At 36.8% G+C, this 16,792-nt stretch overlaps 1 protein-coding gene across 1 annotated transcript in view; it reads right to left on the bottom strand.

Annotated features, from left to right (window-relative positions):
• Positions 1–16,792, bottom strand: part of TTLL7 (tubulin tyrosine ligase like 7) — a 96,525-nt gene that overhangs the window by 39,483 nt on the left and 40,250 nt on the right. The window contains exons 13-17 of the mRNA XM_037060985.1: positions 12,849–12,935; positions 9,424–9,619; positions 5,731–5,936; positions 4,350–4,484; positions 2,509–2,589 (exon numbers count right to left, since the gene is read on the bottom strand). Coding sequence (XP_036916880.1) covers positions 2,509–2,589; positions 4,350–4,484; positions 5,731–5,936; positions 9,424–9,619; positions 12,849–12,935 — 705 coding nt within the window. The remainder of the gene's footprint in view (positions 1–2,508; positions 2,590–4,349; positions 4,485–5,730; positions 5,937–9,423; positions 9,620–12,848; positions 12,936–16,792) is intronic.

Below are 16,792 nucleotides of genomic sequence, written 5' to 3'. Positions count from 1 at the left end.
AGACACATTGGCTATTTAAATTTAAATTAATTGCAACCGAAAGTTCAGCTCCCAGTCACAATGGCCACACTCCAAGTGCTCACCACCGCAGTTACATGCAGCCAGCGACCGCTGCACTGTGTATTGCAGACACAGAACATCCCCGTCTTTGGAGAAAGTCCTGTGGGACGACACTCACAGTACAGAAACCTGGCATTTTAACTTCATTTAGGCAAAGAGAGGAAGTCAGTTACCAAGACTCTGTGGGTGACTATTGGAGAGTAAAAGTTAAGGACACCCAAGTCTGGAAGGCTCCCTCTCTGCCGATGGGAGCTACCTGGTTGGCACTTGTCATTCTGAACACAGACTACCATAAGTAGTCTGGCTGCTTACAGCTTGTATCCTTCCCTCATAATTAGCTAATTTGGCTAACTTTACTAACGCATGTTTGTTTCGTATGGCATGAGTCATAATATTGTGATGTACCTCAGGTTAAGATCTACCATTCCAGAACAGTATTCTATTTAATGTGCCTGAATCGTATGGATGTACTATAATTTATTTAATCTTAAATCTATTAATGACCTTTAGGCTGCTTCAAATATTATGCTTTCACAAACACCACTGCAACGAATGTTCACATACAATCTTTTATACACTCAACTGTCATTCTGGAAGTGGTTTTGCTGAGTCATAAGGTGATGGACACTTGTAATTTTAATAAATACTGGAAATTACCTTTCTAAAGAGCTGTACCAGTGTATTCTCCCTCAAATTGTATAGTGAAAAGCCTTTTATCCATACTATTTCCATGACTGGATATTCTCTATCTTACTAATTTTTGCTAATATGGTTTTTACTTGCTTTTCCTTTGTTATGAGTAAGGCCAAGGGTTTACTGTACATTAATTAGCTATCTGAAGATAACTGTCTTTTCATAGTCTTTTTGTACACTTGCCACTTTATTAATATTTATAGGATAGTTGGTCTTTTGTTGATTTATTCATAGGAGGGGTTGGTTTTACTGGTGTTTGTGCTGATACGCTGCAATGCCCAACCACCTCGCCTCACGGTGCCCTCCTCACTGCTCCTGCCTTCTACCTTGGGTTAAGACGTCTTTTGCTATCAGTTAAGTTTTTATGTAATTAAATCTGTTGGTCTTTTTAAAAAATACTTCTGGGTTTTAGGCCTTTCCTAAAAAGTTGTTTCCCATTCTAAAATGAAACCTTCTACATTTTTTTTAAACTTCTAGTATTTTCTTCTTTACAAATAAAATTGTAGTGTATCTGGAATTTATTTTTGTATATGGTAAGAGAAAAAAGACACCAACTTAATTTTCTTACAAGCAAGTAGTCAATTGTTTCAATATTATTCAGGGGAAAAACTATCTTTTCTGCATTGATTTGAAATGTCACATTTATCATGTGTTAATATCTTATAAACATTTTTATTCTGTTTCTGGACTATCTGTTGTGTTTCAATCAGCAACTTCCCTACATTATTCTAACTTCTAGTATCCTGAGGAAACTCAGGATACTTATTCTAATAAAAGGTCTATATTTTAATCAATCAAGGCCATTTTTGATTGGCAAAATGTGTCAGGGTTTATAACGTGTTTTGCCATCTACTTCTGTTACCAGCTGTGCTCCGCCCTCCTCCACAGAGCACGGGATTCAGCACATGGCAGAACACCAACTAATTATTTGCTGAATATGTTAATATGCAATAATGAATTTAGTTTACTCAGACGAAAGTATATAAATTAAAGTAATCACTGGACTAGTGTGAACTTTCGGTTTATCAGAAATAAATCCTAGAAAGGGGAAATGATAGCTTACATTACTGAAGAAATACACCTTCACCAAAGCTATTAAAATAGTATCTCTCCCCCAAAATATTGTTGCAGTGAAATTGATAGGCCCCTGGGGCTGCTGGCCACTCCCCTCTTCTACTCCCTAAGACAGCTACTGCATAGTTCCACTGACCCCTCAAACCTCCGAAAGCCCCTCCCCATCAGAAGAAAACCACACCTCCAGCCACACAGACAGGCCTCTGCCCTCCCTCCTATTAGAATAAATGCTCCTGGTTAGGACAAACCTTCCCACCTTACTTACTCAAGGGCTTTCTACCACTTCTCTTTCCTCTCTTCCAGATCATTTTCATTACCACACAAACTGCAAGTCTCTTCATCTTTAAAAAGAACCTGTCATTATAACCCGTACCCCTTTCCCCTCGACAGCAAAATTCCTTGAAAAAAAATGCTGACACTGGCTATGCTTTCTTCCTACCTTTCACTCTTTAACCTGCTCCATTCAAGTTTTTGTGAGCTCTATGAGACCATGGGTTTTATTAACTCACTTTTTTAACCTTGGAACCTAGAACAGTGCCTGAAACATAGTAGGTATGCAATAAGTAATTATTGAAGAAATGAGTCAACAAAAAAATGTATATATAGTTTGACTAGGAATGTGGCTTAATGATCCTTAAGACATGATCTAAAAGGGAAAACTTGTTTTGGGGTGTTACTTACTTTTCGCTGTCTTACAGAGTCCAGTTTTATGAGCCAATAAGAAGCCACTTTTGTTTTATGATGCTTCCAGTTACCAATGATCTGTTGTGGGAGAGACACATTAAAAAATATAACCTAGAATCTTCCTCAAAAGTAACAAGCAAAAGTAAATAAATGGGTTGAAACCAACTTTAGGTAATGAAATGAAAGCACTATAATATTACTTGCACTAAAGAATGTCTACTTCCATAAAAAGACATGTGCAAAGATTTCTAACATAATGTTAAGAAGCCATCTGAACCCGAATCTTTAGCTTCTTGGTGTAAAAAGTACACAATCTCTAGTGAATGAAAGTCAAATGTCTTCAGGCACAGAAGGTGTGCAAAGAAGCCCAAGACACAGATTTTCCATTTTAATTCCTAAATCTGTATTTACCACATCACCCTTAATAACAGAATATTGAATAATACAGTGGAAGGCTGCCCATCTATATCATCTCTTTGTTTTTGTCCAATCTGCAAAGTTTATTAATACATATTCTAGTAATATGTACTGTAACAAACAGATTAAAATATTTACTGCATAGAGTGAATAGACAGTAAACAATCTAATAACTGATATAGTTATTATTTTAATTAATTATATAAATCTATATGTTTTTTATGAAGTTAGCCACAAATATTAGTTCTACTCTTCAATTATCAAATTTTTCTTCTACCTTATTCAAAAAGTGGTACTTTATGAATATCACTAAAAAACATAAGTAAAATGTCCGGTACAAAGTTATTGGCTGCATTTAGAAAATATCTTGATTAAATAAGACAATGGAGATAAATAAAACATATCTAGCATAAGGCATTACAACTAATGTTCATTTTTCTTCCTTTCCTTCGATATAAAAAAACAACACATCGTGTGTAAAAAGATGCTCTTCTCACTTTTTAAAAAAGTGCATAATAATACAATGCACAACATTTGGGGGCTTTGGTTGCAACTATGTCAAGATTGCAAAATAGAAATTGCCATTATTGATTTTTTAAATTAAGAAAGTCATTTTATTATTATTTGTCTGGTCTCTTTCTAGATAGTTGCTGTAGACAAAAAATAATGCTGAACAGGAAAGAAAGGCAAGTGCATAGCTGTGGCTTTTATCCTATAACTGGCCACAAGATGGTGCCTTCTCCTCCAGAAAAAAATAATACCAAGGAAACCAGAAAACAAAGTTCTATTACTGAGGAACCATCTAGGAAAGACAACTGGAAAAGGATATTTGAATAAAGAGACAGGACTTTAAATTAAGAAATGTCCTTTCACCAGAAATATTTAGATAACTTGGTCCTCTTTCTAATTAGAAAAAGTCATTGACTTTAATGTGAATTTTAGGAGTCTGTCATTTTCGAATGTTCCACTGGGTGGCACAAATGTGTGTGTAACAAGAAAAACACACCGCACAAGCCATTTCAAAATTTGACCAAAACCACTCTGGAAGCTACATCTCATTCCATATGAGGCCTTTCTAAATCTTAATAGAAGCAACTTTAACTTGATATTTCTTTAATCTTTAAGGACAACAACTCAATAAAATGAATTTTCACTTGAGGAAGCAGTTGCACCATTAAAATGAAGCGATGCACAGAAAGATATTTTGCATTGCCAATTATAAATGTGATCTCACTGCTCATGAATCATAACAATTAAAATAGCTGCTTATGTTCTAAAGCTTGTGGAGGTTGAAAAGAACATCAATTAAGTTTACTATGTCACTGAGAATAATGCCATTGGGAAATAAACTTTAATATTATAAGAAGAGTAAAAGATATGAGCTCCTTGGAGTTTTATATATTGATACATCAAATACTCACATCTTCTAACAGAATTAATGTTTCTGCATCTGACTTTCCTGGAAACCGGATCTTCATGTCCTTGAGAACAAACAAGGTCTGACTTGTTAGATCCTCTTCTTGCTCCTTCATTCTCAGGCGCCGCAAAGACCTGCTCTTAAATTTAAAAGAATACAGATATTTGGAGGGAATCTTATTTCATTGTGCCACTATAACCTGAAAGACATTTTTAGGTGAAAACAGTGCACTTTTAATTGATGGGGGGAAACAATGAAAAAGGAAGAAAAAAATTTCCATTTATTCTTAGAATTAAATTCTTAGGAATAAATGGATATGATTTCCCAAGACTGCCTTTCCCACTTCCCCACAATTGTATTTTAATTGGCTCACAACACTAAAAAACAAAAAAGATGAGGAGATAAAAAAGACTTCCTGGTCAAAAGTTTCACCTGCTACACATACCTTAGGCAATTTTGTTTTTTCATTTTTAGAGAGAGGAGAAAGGAGGAAGAAAGAGAGGGAGAGAAATATCAATGTGAGAAACATCAATCACAGTGATCAGGTGCCTCTCATGTGTCTTCAATCAGTGACAGAATCCACAACCCAGGCATGTGCCCCAACTGGGAATCAAACCAGTGATCCTTGGCTTTGAAAGACAATGCCAAACCAACTAAGCCACACTGGTCAGGGCTCCTTAGGCAATTCTTGATTCAAAAACATTATTGTTAACATGTGAGACTCATTTATTTATATTTTCAGACTCTTCAATTTGGGGACGTCACCCACATTGTATAAACAATTTTAAATAAATTCCTGGTCTTTGTGAAGGCACTTGAAGTTATCCATTTCGCTGTCTACAAGTAAGTCAGAGAGCAAAATAAATTCACTGACTTCCTCAATATTGAATCTCTAGGATTCATACTAAGGAGAAAATATTATGTTAATTTAATACATAGAAAACATAATGCTGTATTTCAGTACTCTAAGGATGATTTATCAATGGTTTATTTTTTAACATATTAACCAAGAGTTCCAATAAAGAAAATGTTCCATATAACAAATTTCCCCAAATTTACAAATATACTGCACAATGTACTGCAAAATCACATATTTCCTCTAATGATCTTCAATAACATTATCCTCCTCCGTAAGAAAATGGAAAATAAAATGCTATTCTCGGTGTCCATCCTAGAGTCTGTGATAGACTGGTCTGCCTTCCAAGAGTTCATACTAAGTTATAGGCTAAGATCAATGGAACAACCCAAACTCCAGGAGTTCGTGAGTTGAATGATGGGAAGAACCTGAGGTTCAATCTCTCTTCCTCCCAGCGGATCCCTCTGCCACCTAAATCCTCAGTGCAGTTTTTCCTGTAACCGCGAAAGGAGCAAAGTAGATGACTTACCATCTGAGAGTTGGCAGAGCTGGCATCATTACTATGTGGCACATGCCTCAGGTAGCAGGAAGCACGGTTTAAGGAATGTGACCGAGAGGCTGACGTTGCCCGGGACGCTGGAATCATTTGTTGAGCAGAAAGGGGCCGGATATCTGCACTAGAAGGTGACTGAGAAGAGATGGACCGAGGGCAACTGAATGAACGCCTTATGGAGCCTATCAGTGGTGGAGAAGAGGGAGAGTTAAAAGAAGTTTCCCAGTGTATTTGGTCTACATAAACTAACAGACCACATGGTAGAAGCATGATGATAAATGTGAATGTGGTGCAGAACCCCTGTCATGTATGAAGAATGGCTATCATGAGAATAATATTAACAATGCTTTAATTTTCTGTTCTCAAAACATGACAAAGAAGAACCAGGAGAGAGGAAAACTAACGCTTACGGAGCAACTTCTATAAGCCAGGCATCCTGCTAGGTGCCACATACACTTATATCTTAATCCTTCTCATAGAAACCCTCTGAGGTGGGACTCTCCACCACCTGGAAGTTCAGGAGAAGAACTTTCTCAAGGTCACATGACAAGAGAGTATGCCAAGCTCAGGTTTTAATCCTGAGCTATATTAATGCCAGTGTCTCTCTCGTCCTAGAAAATGCTATCCACTATCCTTGTGTTAGACTGGTCATTCATTAGATTCTGTACATCGGTTATAAACAATATTTTCCAGCAAGAGCCATAGGAAGGGGTGGACAGCAGTCTAGAGAATGGCCACGATAAACAGACAAATTATAGACTTTTGGGTTCTTAAGGGATAAAAAGAAGAAAAGCATAAAGATTTTCTTAATGGAGTTTAAATATATAATTATTACAAGAGTGGTACTAGACAGCCTTCTTATTCACAGGACAGATAGAATTTAAATTCCCCCAATGAAAAGTTTAAGTGAAGAAAATGAATCTGGAACTGAAGGGTCGTTATCAGAACAAACAAGTAGGGAAAACTGTACAGTATCTTCCCCGACATATATTGAGAAAATTTTAAATACATAACCAACTATCCCCGGGAAATTTGATTTCTGACACAGGAAAATAGAACATCATTCAATATTATCAACAATTTACATACATATTTTAGTGCATATATTTTATATACCTTCTATTCTATATACTCTCTTTGCTTTGGAAATATATCAATCTTCATTGGTTAAATAATTTAATAAAACTCACATAAAGGCAGGTTGAATAGTCAAATATTTCTCTTCATTAGCTGTTGAAAAAAATTTAAACCTTTTTAAAGGCGGTAGATATACAAACCTTATATTTAGGGACATACTTCTAAATGATATTTTGAATAGATAATAAGCCTAATATTCTTCATTTGGTTCTAAAGAGTACAAAAAAGTATACTCAGGCAAGCTATAATGTATGATTAAAAAACATTTCCATTTGTTCAAACTAGTAACTTTCATCTCAACCTGAGAGTCACAAACACAGTGCTTCTAGAGAACGGCTGTGTGCGGAGCACACCACCGGCCAGTCCTCTACCAGGCCAGTACCTGCAAAGCATGGGCTACAGCCTGTGCCTGGGTCTCTCTTTAAAGGCTTAGGGTGTTGGTTTAGATATTTATCACATGATCATAGGTACAGAAGGAAAATATCCTTTCTCTTGAATGACCAAAGAATTGCATTTTTCCCCTGCATACAATGAAAATTCAGACAGAGTAATTAAGTAGCTAGACATGCCAAGGATATTCAGATCAATTAACAAAAAATAGTTGTAACTTGAATACACAAATTATGTGAAAAATTTCACACAGTTTTATATATGACTACCTTGTACCAAACCAAAATATATTCTTCAAAACTATAACAAGTTTGAATTTCCTAGGTTAATAACTATCTGCAACAGAAAGTGTTAAACGTAATCTGGATTATGTCCTCGGTCGTCGCCATCATTTTGAACAGAAAATTCAGGAAGGGTTTGTGGCTATGCTATTACTTAGCGTAGGAGAGAATATAAAAACAAGTGAGAGTCTTATTGCAGTTTCTAATGACTCAAATATAATACTTGGGAAAAATATGGAATTAAATTAAGGTAGCTTTAGTACACCATTTGTCCCATCTCAATTCATTCACATATTGGTCTATGAACAAAGAACAATCACAGAGCTACAGGAACCCAAACAGATTTTCTTCGCCCGGCCCTGAGGGATGTGTACATTAGCCAACAGGGGTTAAAAAATCTGACAAAGTCTGGGCAGAACAAGGTCAGCTTCCAAAAAAGGAACAGAGTCACACGTACACAGGCACAGTGAAAGTACTTAAGATGTCTTTAAGAAAAAAAAAAGAAGAAACTGATAAAACAGCTACAAAATCTGGAATAGGTGGTCAATAAACATACCTTAAATGAACAAATAAACAAATAAAATGGAACATGATACATTATTTTCCCTCCAAACACATAAACCCTCAAACACAGGATCATTAGGAGGCACCTTCTAAATTATAGGATAATTTAGAAGTAAATGAAAAACCATTAAAATCTTCATCTATTAGCTCTGTATTCTTCATGCATTTTGCCACAAATATGGAATGCCGGGTTTAACATACATACACTATCAGGGAAGCTAACATACGAAGCCAGTTCTGGAGAAGCACAAAGGCTCGCCATTGTGTTTACCATGCGAATGAACTAACTCTTTAGTGGGGCTCTGTGATAACGAAGGGCAGGCAAACAGGGAAATGAGAGACAGGACTTCAGAGTGAGCTCTGCACTGGAAGCAGTGTTGGGGGCAGGGGGTGGCTCCTTGAGCCTGGGCAAAGAGTGATGCTGGACACCTGGGGTGGAAAGAATGATGGGTACAAGAGTGCACATTAGGAATCAAAGAGGGAATAAAAGAAGAATGGAAGAGAAAATGTGGAAAGCAAAAAAGGAAGCTGAAAAAAGAGGAGGCAAAGAAGCTGGCTGGTTATTCTCCTAAACACACCAAAGCTCTGACTTTAGTACTGTTCACGATAAAAGTGAGAGGAAACAAAACTATTTCACAGTTGTAGGACTTGCAGATACACTCAAGTCAAATACCTAGACATAGACACGTTTTTTAAAAAGGCAAGAATACACAACAAAACAGGTGACAGAGAGGTAGGGAAAGCAGGAAAGGAAATGAGAGAATATATTGGCTTAAGAAAGAAGGCCATCAGCACAATGGCCATGAGTCACCTTTTATAAACCCCACGAAAGTCTAGGGCTTGCCCTGATGGTTGGCTCAGTTGGTTGGAGCATCATCCCATACACCAAGGTTGATTCCTGGTTAGGACACAGGGCTAGGATGTGGGTTTGATCCCAGGCTGGGGCACGTGGGGAGGGCAACTGATTAATGTTTTTCTCTCTCTTTCCATTCCTCAATCTAAAATCAGTCAACATATTCTCAGCTGAGAATTAAAGAAAAAGTCTAGGGTTTAACAAAAACTATGAAATATAGAAGAATGGACTATAGAGATCCTTAGGTCAACCCTTTATGTTCTACTTGCAGACCTTGAGGGGCTTGTGGGAAGTGCCCAGGTCAGGGAGGAAGGAAATGGGATAGAATCCAGGTCCCCTCACACATGACAAGAGTTCATTTGGCCCAAGGTCCTTTTATTAAGTTCCATAACTTCAGTTCCATATTTCTTCACATAACAGCTAACTGAGAAGAAATGAACTTACTGGGTGGTTGAATTAATTTGTAGTGGGTGGACTGTTTAAGATTATAAGGAACTTGCTTTTCTTGTTTCTTATTTTGGTATTCTTTTTCATCTTCTTCTGATTCAGAGGAGCTGCTGCTGCCGCCATAACTGCTGTCACTACTCCAGTACTTGTGTCTTTTCATCATCTCCACACTCTCGGGCATGGAACACAGAGGCTAAAATACAGGAAAATGTGTTATTTTGTCAGAATTCCTCCCCAAAAAGTCTTATTAACGTGATTAGTTACTACTTTCAATTTCCCGCTTATGCAAACTGCTTTCACTGAAATCTGAAAATGCCCCGGAGTGCCGCAGCCTCAGCCCTGCTCCTGGCCCCCAATGCAACCCACAAATTTTTCTGTTCCTGCCAAATATCCTTTCTTAAATGATGTAGTTCTGTCACAATGAGGAAAAAACTCCCCGCAGCCATACACAAGTTTCTTGTTCTCTGTTAAATCAAACAAAAATGTTTTGATATTAATATACACAACAGTGAAATCCTTGGTCACCAGGGCATTTCCCTGAAATAGGGTCTGTGTCCTCTCATGTAACAGGGCAGGGAGAAAGCCAAGGAGAGGAATGGCATTTCAGGAAGGACCTGGCACACACAATAAGCCAAAGTATGACTGTCTTACAGTTATGGGCTTAGTAAAGGACAAAAATAAATAAATAATAACCAAAGGAGGAAAGTAGTTTAATACACTATGGTACTAACTTGTGTTTAAAGTATGTTTTCCTTTTGATAGTGTAATATTTAATGAGCACTAACTATGTTTAAGGAGCTATGCGTAAGAACCAGTAACACAATCACCAAACATCTTGACAATGTTGGAGAATGTGAATTCTGGAGGGAGGACGTTTCTTCAGAAGCTAGAGTACCTGAAGAAAGGGTGGGGCCCTCAGGCTTGCTAGTAGTGCCTTCCTTCATGTAGGCAGATGGATTTAGGGCTTTTTAAGGAGCTCAACTACATAATGACTTATCTGACCCTTTAAAAAATTTCAAGGGAAAACAAACAGATGTGTCATATATGCATTTGGAACTTTTTTGACCAATGCACTGTTCAAGCAATAATTAGTAAGAAGTCACAGCAGCATAAATTCTAAACAAAGCCTCAACTACAAACTGGAATCTGCAAATTGGCATTGAGTGATGACACAGACCTACTACTTGGTTTTACGCCCAATTCTATTTTTAACGGGGTCATATTAAGAAAATATATAAATGGGCTAAAGAATAACAAAACAAATAGCTGTGCACCTAGCACTCAGCTGGAAGAAAAAATGCTAACACCGTCTTGTAGTGTTTAGTATTTTTGCTGCTAATATTTCTTAGGTTCTCAAATAAGTGAAAATGATTTCTCCTAGTACAAGTTTCATTTAACCTTGATTATCTTCAATTATTCTTTTTTCTTCTACCAATAAAAACACTGAAAGTAAGTGTTTAGAGTGGTATCATCACTCTGAAAGAGAAAGTCTGCCCAAAGCTTGGCTCATCACAGATTCTTAGTACACATAAAGCGAAAAGTGTAAAAATGTTTTACTTCAGACTGATTACGCAGCTTTCAACTGCTTTGAAATATTGCTGGCATGAATAACTACAGGAACTAACCAATTCATTTCAACAAATACGCTGTGAATTCCCATCACTTGCCTGGAATATAGGGGTTAGAAATACACAATGTGAATTCTGCCCTCCAGGAGGTCACATTTTATTTGCATAATAAATCTTATTTGGTGAAGCAAAGGAAAACATAAGAAAGTAGAAGGCCATCTCAGGATTTTGTCTTCACCATTCTGCCATGAATATCATGACCCCAGGATGCCTCACGTCTGGTTTGCTGAATTGCAATAATCGATATATAAAACTTGGAAACTTCCTAATGTTTTCCAAAGTGAAGCAATGACTCATGAAGGTATTCACTTTTACATACCCTACAATATATTTGTTCCAAAGGAACTAGCAATGGCATTTTCCGCAGTTCTTCAATATAGCAGATATAATTCAAAAGAACGGTGCCTGACACCCGAGATCTCTGATGTCCACCAGATACATATCTTTCATGAGGTTCATCATGCATCATTTTCTTCAGGAATCTTCCATTGGAGTCACATCAAATTCTTCATGTTTCTCTAACAACCTACGCAGTGTCACAGCTCCAGGTCACCGCCTTTAATGTTCCCTCCACCCTGAACATCCTTCCACCCATCTTACATGTTTGTGACACCACTCATTTTTAAAGACCCAGTTCAAAGGGCATTGATGAAGCTATCCACAGTCTACCAATCCCTTCTGCTCTATGTTGCTGCAGTACTTTCCACCCTCTTTATTACAGTGTTTGGCACAATATACCATGGCTTTTGGTTCACTTCTCTGCTCTTCCACTGGCCAATGAGGCCCTTGTAGACAGATTCAACTAATAGTTTCTGAGAACCTATTAAGCTCCATGCTAGGTATGTCAGATGCAAAGGTAAAAATGTACTTTCTACCCTCGAGGAAATTACCAGCTTGTATTAAGGCAAACAAACATGCAAGCACTTATTTGTCACAACTGCTCTATAAAACTGTTATCTGTGGTACAGCAAGAGGAGGGGAAGGAAGATCTAACGAGGGAAGCGAAGATTTCACAAAGCCAGCAAGAGTGCAACTGGATCTAGAAGGGGCTCTCTAATCAACCAAGCAATGAATATGTGATTTTCTTAAATAGGCAGGGATTCCAGAGGCATGGGGAAAAGCACCAAAGGACAGCAGAGTTCGATGAGTGTAAGGACATAGTCACAGCCTAATACTGCTGCAACCTAAAGTAAAAAGAGCATGGAGAAAAAGTTTCCAAGATTTTGCAAATTCATCCCTTCCCTATTCTTGTAGCAAGGACTTGGACATATAACCAAAGAACATATCAATGTCATCATCACAGAGCAGATGAAGGCAAAGCACCCACCTGCTCGTTTCTGCCTGCGTGACAGCTTTCTCTTTATCCTAGCAACTCTGTCTATTTTAACTAACACAATTTCAATGTTGCTGCATCAGCAAAATATGGGGTTCCCGATAACTAGAGTCATGATTTGCCTTATCTATAATGCTATACTTCTCCGATAATTGTGTGTCTGAGATAAAAGGAAAACTTAATACCAAGTATTAATAAGGGTTTTAATTTTAGGTCCCTCTTGGTCTTGTCTAATTAGGATTTCACTAGCATTACAAAAAGAATTCAAAAAGTGAAGTAAACTAGCAAAACAAAAAACAAAACTTCTAAGTGTGAGGTAACCAACTCTATCTGTCCTGCACAGAATCGGTACAGCTCCTTGAAAGTGATACCAGCCATTCCCATGGTGATAAATACAAACGGAAAACCATCTGTACTTAACAGCATCTACCTTGATACTAAGAAAGGAAGAGGTACAGCACCTTTGGTCCTCGAGGCTTGGCAGTTTTGCCCATCAACTTTTCATCATCGATTTCGCATTGCTCCAGAAGATCCAAGATATCTTCCTCCTTAAAAAAGATGTTTAATTCAAACTCTGATCACCAATGGACCCTAGAATTTTTCTAAGTTGATTAATCTCCAGAAAAGAGTATACAAGGATTCCTAAAACTATTTAAAGAAGATTGCTCAGATCAAATGAATAATAAAGGGTCATAAAAACTCTTAAAAATTTTTCTCTAAAATCTGATAATATAAATAATCCATTACTAAAATCTATTATGTATTATCATAGACATACATATCTTTATGTTTTAGTATACTGTTAAAATCTGAAAGTAAAATAATTTAATAAATTAGCCTATTGGACACTTCAAAATTTCTGTAAGTCACTCTAATTTTCCAGATCACAATACCATCAATCATTTCTATATTGATCATTGCAAATACTGCAACTTCAGACAGAAAATTGATGACTGGCCTAATAGTTAGCAATCTAATATTTGTATTCATTTAATGGGCACAATTTAGTGAATCTTTAAAATTTTTAACTATTACACAACAGTATCTTTAGAACTGTATAAAAGTTTTCAATCTATAGGTTTAATACCTTCTCTTATCTTATTCTAGAATCATTTTGGTGTTACTGGGGAAAGTTACAAAAACATAACACCCAAATGAATGTTGAGCAAACCAGAGCAATAGGACTGTAACAGCTACACTGAAAACTGAATAATCAATGGCTCCATTGAGCTATTTATTCAACTTATAAAAAGATCTTATTTTTACTTACTTGATTTATATTTCAGTATGCCTTAAAAAAGGTTTTATAAGAAATGAAAAGCATCACTGTGCAGCAGAAATTTGTAAAATAACTTATTCTTCATACTAATCAAAGAAAGTTTATCTATTAAAATACCAAAAGATGTTTTCTATAAATTTTGATTAAACAAAAATTCTACAATGAATTCCAAGGCACAGATAGTTAAAATGAAACACATAAGAGTTCTGCTTCTGTTTAGGAGAAAGTCAGACAGTATTTTCATCACAACAGCTAGAAAAAGACAGACAAAGTAAATAATCATATTTTAAAGACATCAGAAAGCTGTGGATAAAAAGTAATATAAAAAATAAAATAGCAGAGAGGGAGAAATTCTTCCCGGGTTGTAAGAGAGGAGTGACCACTTTCTACATTGGGCTCATTAGTCAGGTCTGGACACCGATGGACAAAGATCAGGTCTACAACAGGGAGAAAAAGTCCGCCAGGATAAAGAACCCAGTGGATTTTCTATGGTCGTGTTGGCTAGTGTAACATCCAGAGGAGCCCCCCAGCTGTCGCCGCCTGCTGCATCTTTATGACAGTAGTCTGAGTGCATGTGAGGTGATGTAAGAGGGTGGAGGCATGGATGGAAAGCCAGAAATACTTCTCTGCAGTGTTACAGTTCTTAGATACCAACAGAGAATGAGGCCTGTAATAAACACTGAACAGATTTCACCTTCGGGGCACTTGAAAGCAGAGGTAAAGTAAAACTACTAAAACTACTAAGCCCAGCCTGGACCCAGTTCAACTTTACTTATTTTAGTTTTACTTTTTAACTGAAACATATTTGACATGTAACACTGTGAATTTAAGGTGTACAGCATATTGATTTGATACATGCATACATTATAATATTGCCCTTGTTGCGATAGTTAACTCCTCTATCAAGTTCCATAATGAGCAGTTCTTTTGGGGGGTTAAAAAAATTAACATCTAGTCTCTTAGCAAGCTTAATAATTGAAATAAAATATCATTGGCTATATTCACTATACGGTGCGTTAGATCTCTAGGACTTATTACTAGTTGCAAGTGTGTACACTTAAATAACATCTCTCCTACTCCCACCCCACCACCAAGCCCCTTTTTTACTTGAGATTTTAAAATTCCACATACAAGAGATATCACACAGTATTTGTCTTTGTCTGACTTATCTCACTTAGCATAATGTCCTCAAGGTCCATCCATACTGTCGCAAATGGCAGGATTCCCTCCCCGCTCCTCACAGGACAATATTCCCCTGTAGGTGTACACCGCGCCACCGCCCCACATGTCTATTTGCCCACAAACAGGCACTTAGGTGGCTATCTCCCACAGTGGCTGGACTGATTTACAGTCCCACCATGAGTGTGCAAGGATTCACTTTTTCCCACATTTTCCCACTACTTGTTACTCTGGTCTTTCTGATAACAGCCATTCTAACAGGTGTAAGGTGGTACATCACTGGTGCGCAGAGAAGGAAGAGATTTGCACTTCCTTGATGGTGAGTGATGTAGAGGACCCTTCGCATCTGTTGGCCATTTCAATATCTTCTTTGGAAAAATATCTATTAAGTTTCTCTGTCCACTTTTTAATAAAGATGGGGATTTTTATTGAGTTATATGAATTCAATATACTTTAGCTATCAACTCCTTATTTTAGATACGGTTTACAAAAATATTCTTCCATTCTGTAGGTTGCCTTTTCAGTTTTTTTGTTTGTTTCTTTTGCTATATAGAAGCTTCCAGGACTGATGTAGTTTTACTTTTGATTTTTGCTTTTCTTTCACTTTTTCTTCAACTCAAAGTAATTAGCCCTTCACCCTAGCACCCTGTAAGAAGAAAGATATGCCTTCTTTTGTAGAAAATAATATGTCTTTATAATACTTTTATAAACAATGTCTGTTAAACAAATAAAAATTATAGGACATTCAAAATAACAAAAAATGTGAACCATAATCAAAAGGAAAAAACAACAATAAAAGGACTCTAAGTAATCCACACATTAAAATGAACAGACAAGGATTTTAAAATAATTATTATATACATGTTACAGAAAACAATGAAAAAAGGAACAAAAGGAGTGAAAGGTACTGAATTTTACCAGAGAAGAGAAATTTTAAAAAACCAAATAGATATTCTGGAGCTGACTAACATAATCTAAAATTAAGATGTGACTGGGTAGGCTCAGTGGCAGTCTAGACAGAGCAAAAATATGTCGATGAAAAGTATCCAAACTGAAATACAGAGAAAGAGAAAAAAGAATAGGGTATCAAAGAGATATGGGGTGCTATCCAATGATCTAATATATGTGAAACTAAAGTCCCAGTAAAGAGGCAATATACAAAATACAGCAGAAATATCTGATGAAATAATGAAAGAAAATTTTCCAGAACCAATGAAAGACATTAACCCACATTTTCAAGAAGATGAGAAAACTACAAGCAAGGTAAACAAATTGCACACAGGCACATCAAAGTCACAGTGCTGAAATAAAAGAAAAAGCAGTCAGGACAAAGGCATATTCAGAGGACAAACAAAAATAACAATGGCTGAATTCTGAATAGAAACGACAGAAACCACCTGGCGGGTGTAGCTCAGTGGATTGAGCACAGGCCTGTGAACCAAACAATCACGGTTCGATTCCCAGTCAGGGCACATGCCTGGGTTGCAGGCCAGTTCCCAGCAGGGGACTCATGGGAGGCAACCATACATTGATGTTTCTCTCCTTCTCTCCTTCCCTTCCCATCTGAAGATAAATAAAATCTTAAAAAAAAAGAAACAACAGAAACCACATTACAAAGAAATTACATCTTTAAAAGTACTGCAAGGAAAAAGAAAAGAAGCTTGCCACGATAGAATTCTATACCCCGTTAAATTATTTAAAATGAAGGCAAAGTAAAAGACAATCTCAAGATAGAGAGAGGGAGAGAGGAAAGGAAAGAGGGAGGGAGGGAGGATCAGTCTGCGAGAATTCATACTAACAGGAATGTGAAATACCAAAGAAAATTTCCTCCAACTGTAGGAAAGATGAATGACCCTGTCAGAAGTATGAATTTGCAGAATGAAAGGAAGAACACAAGAAAGGATCAATATGTGTATAAACATGAAAGTCTATTTAGAAACTATAACA

The sequence above is a fragment of the Sturnira hondurensis genome, unplaced genomic scaffold, assembly GCF_014824575.4.
Source record: "Sturnira hondurensis isolate 20B ecotype Veracruz unplaced genomic scaffold, ASM1482457v3 Scaffold0013063, whole genome shotgun sequence".
Taxonomy (NCBI): Eukaryota; Metazoa; Chordata; class Mammalia; order Chiroptera; family Phyllostomidae; genus Sturnira; species Sturnira hondurensis.
This window is presented reverse-complemented; position numbering and strand designations above follow the sequence as displayed.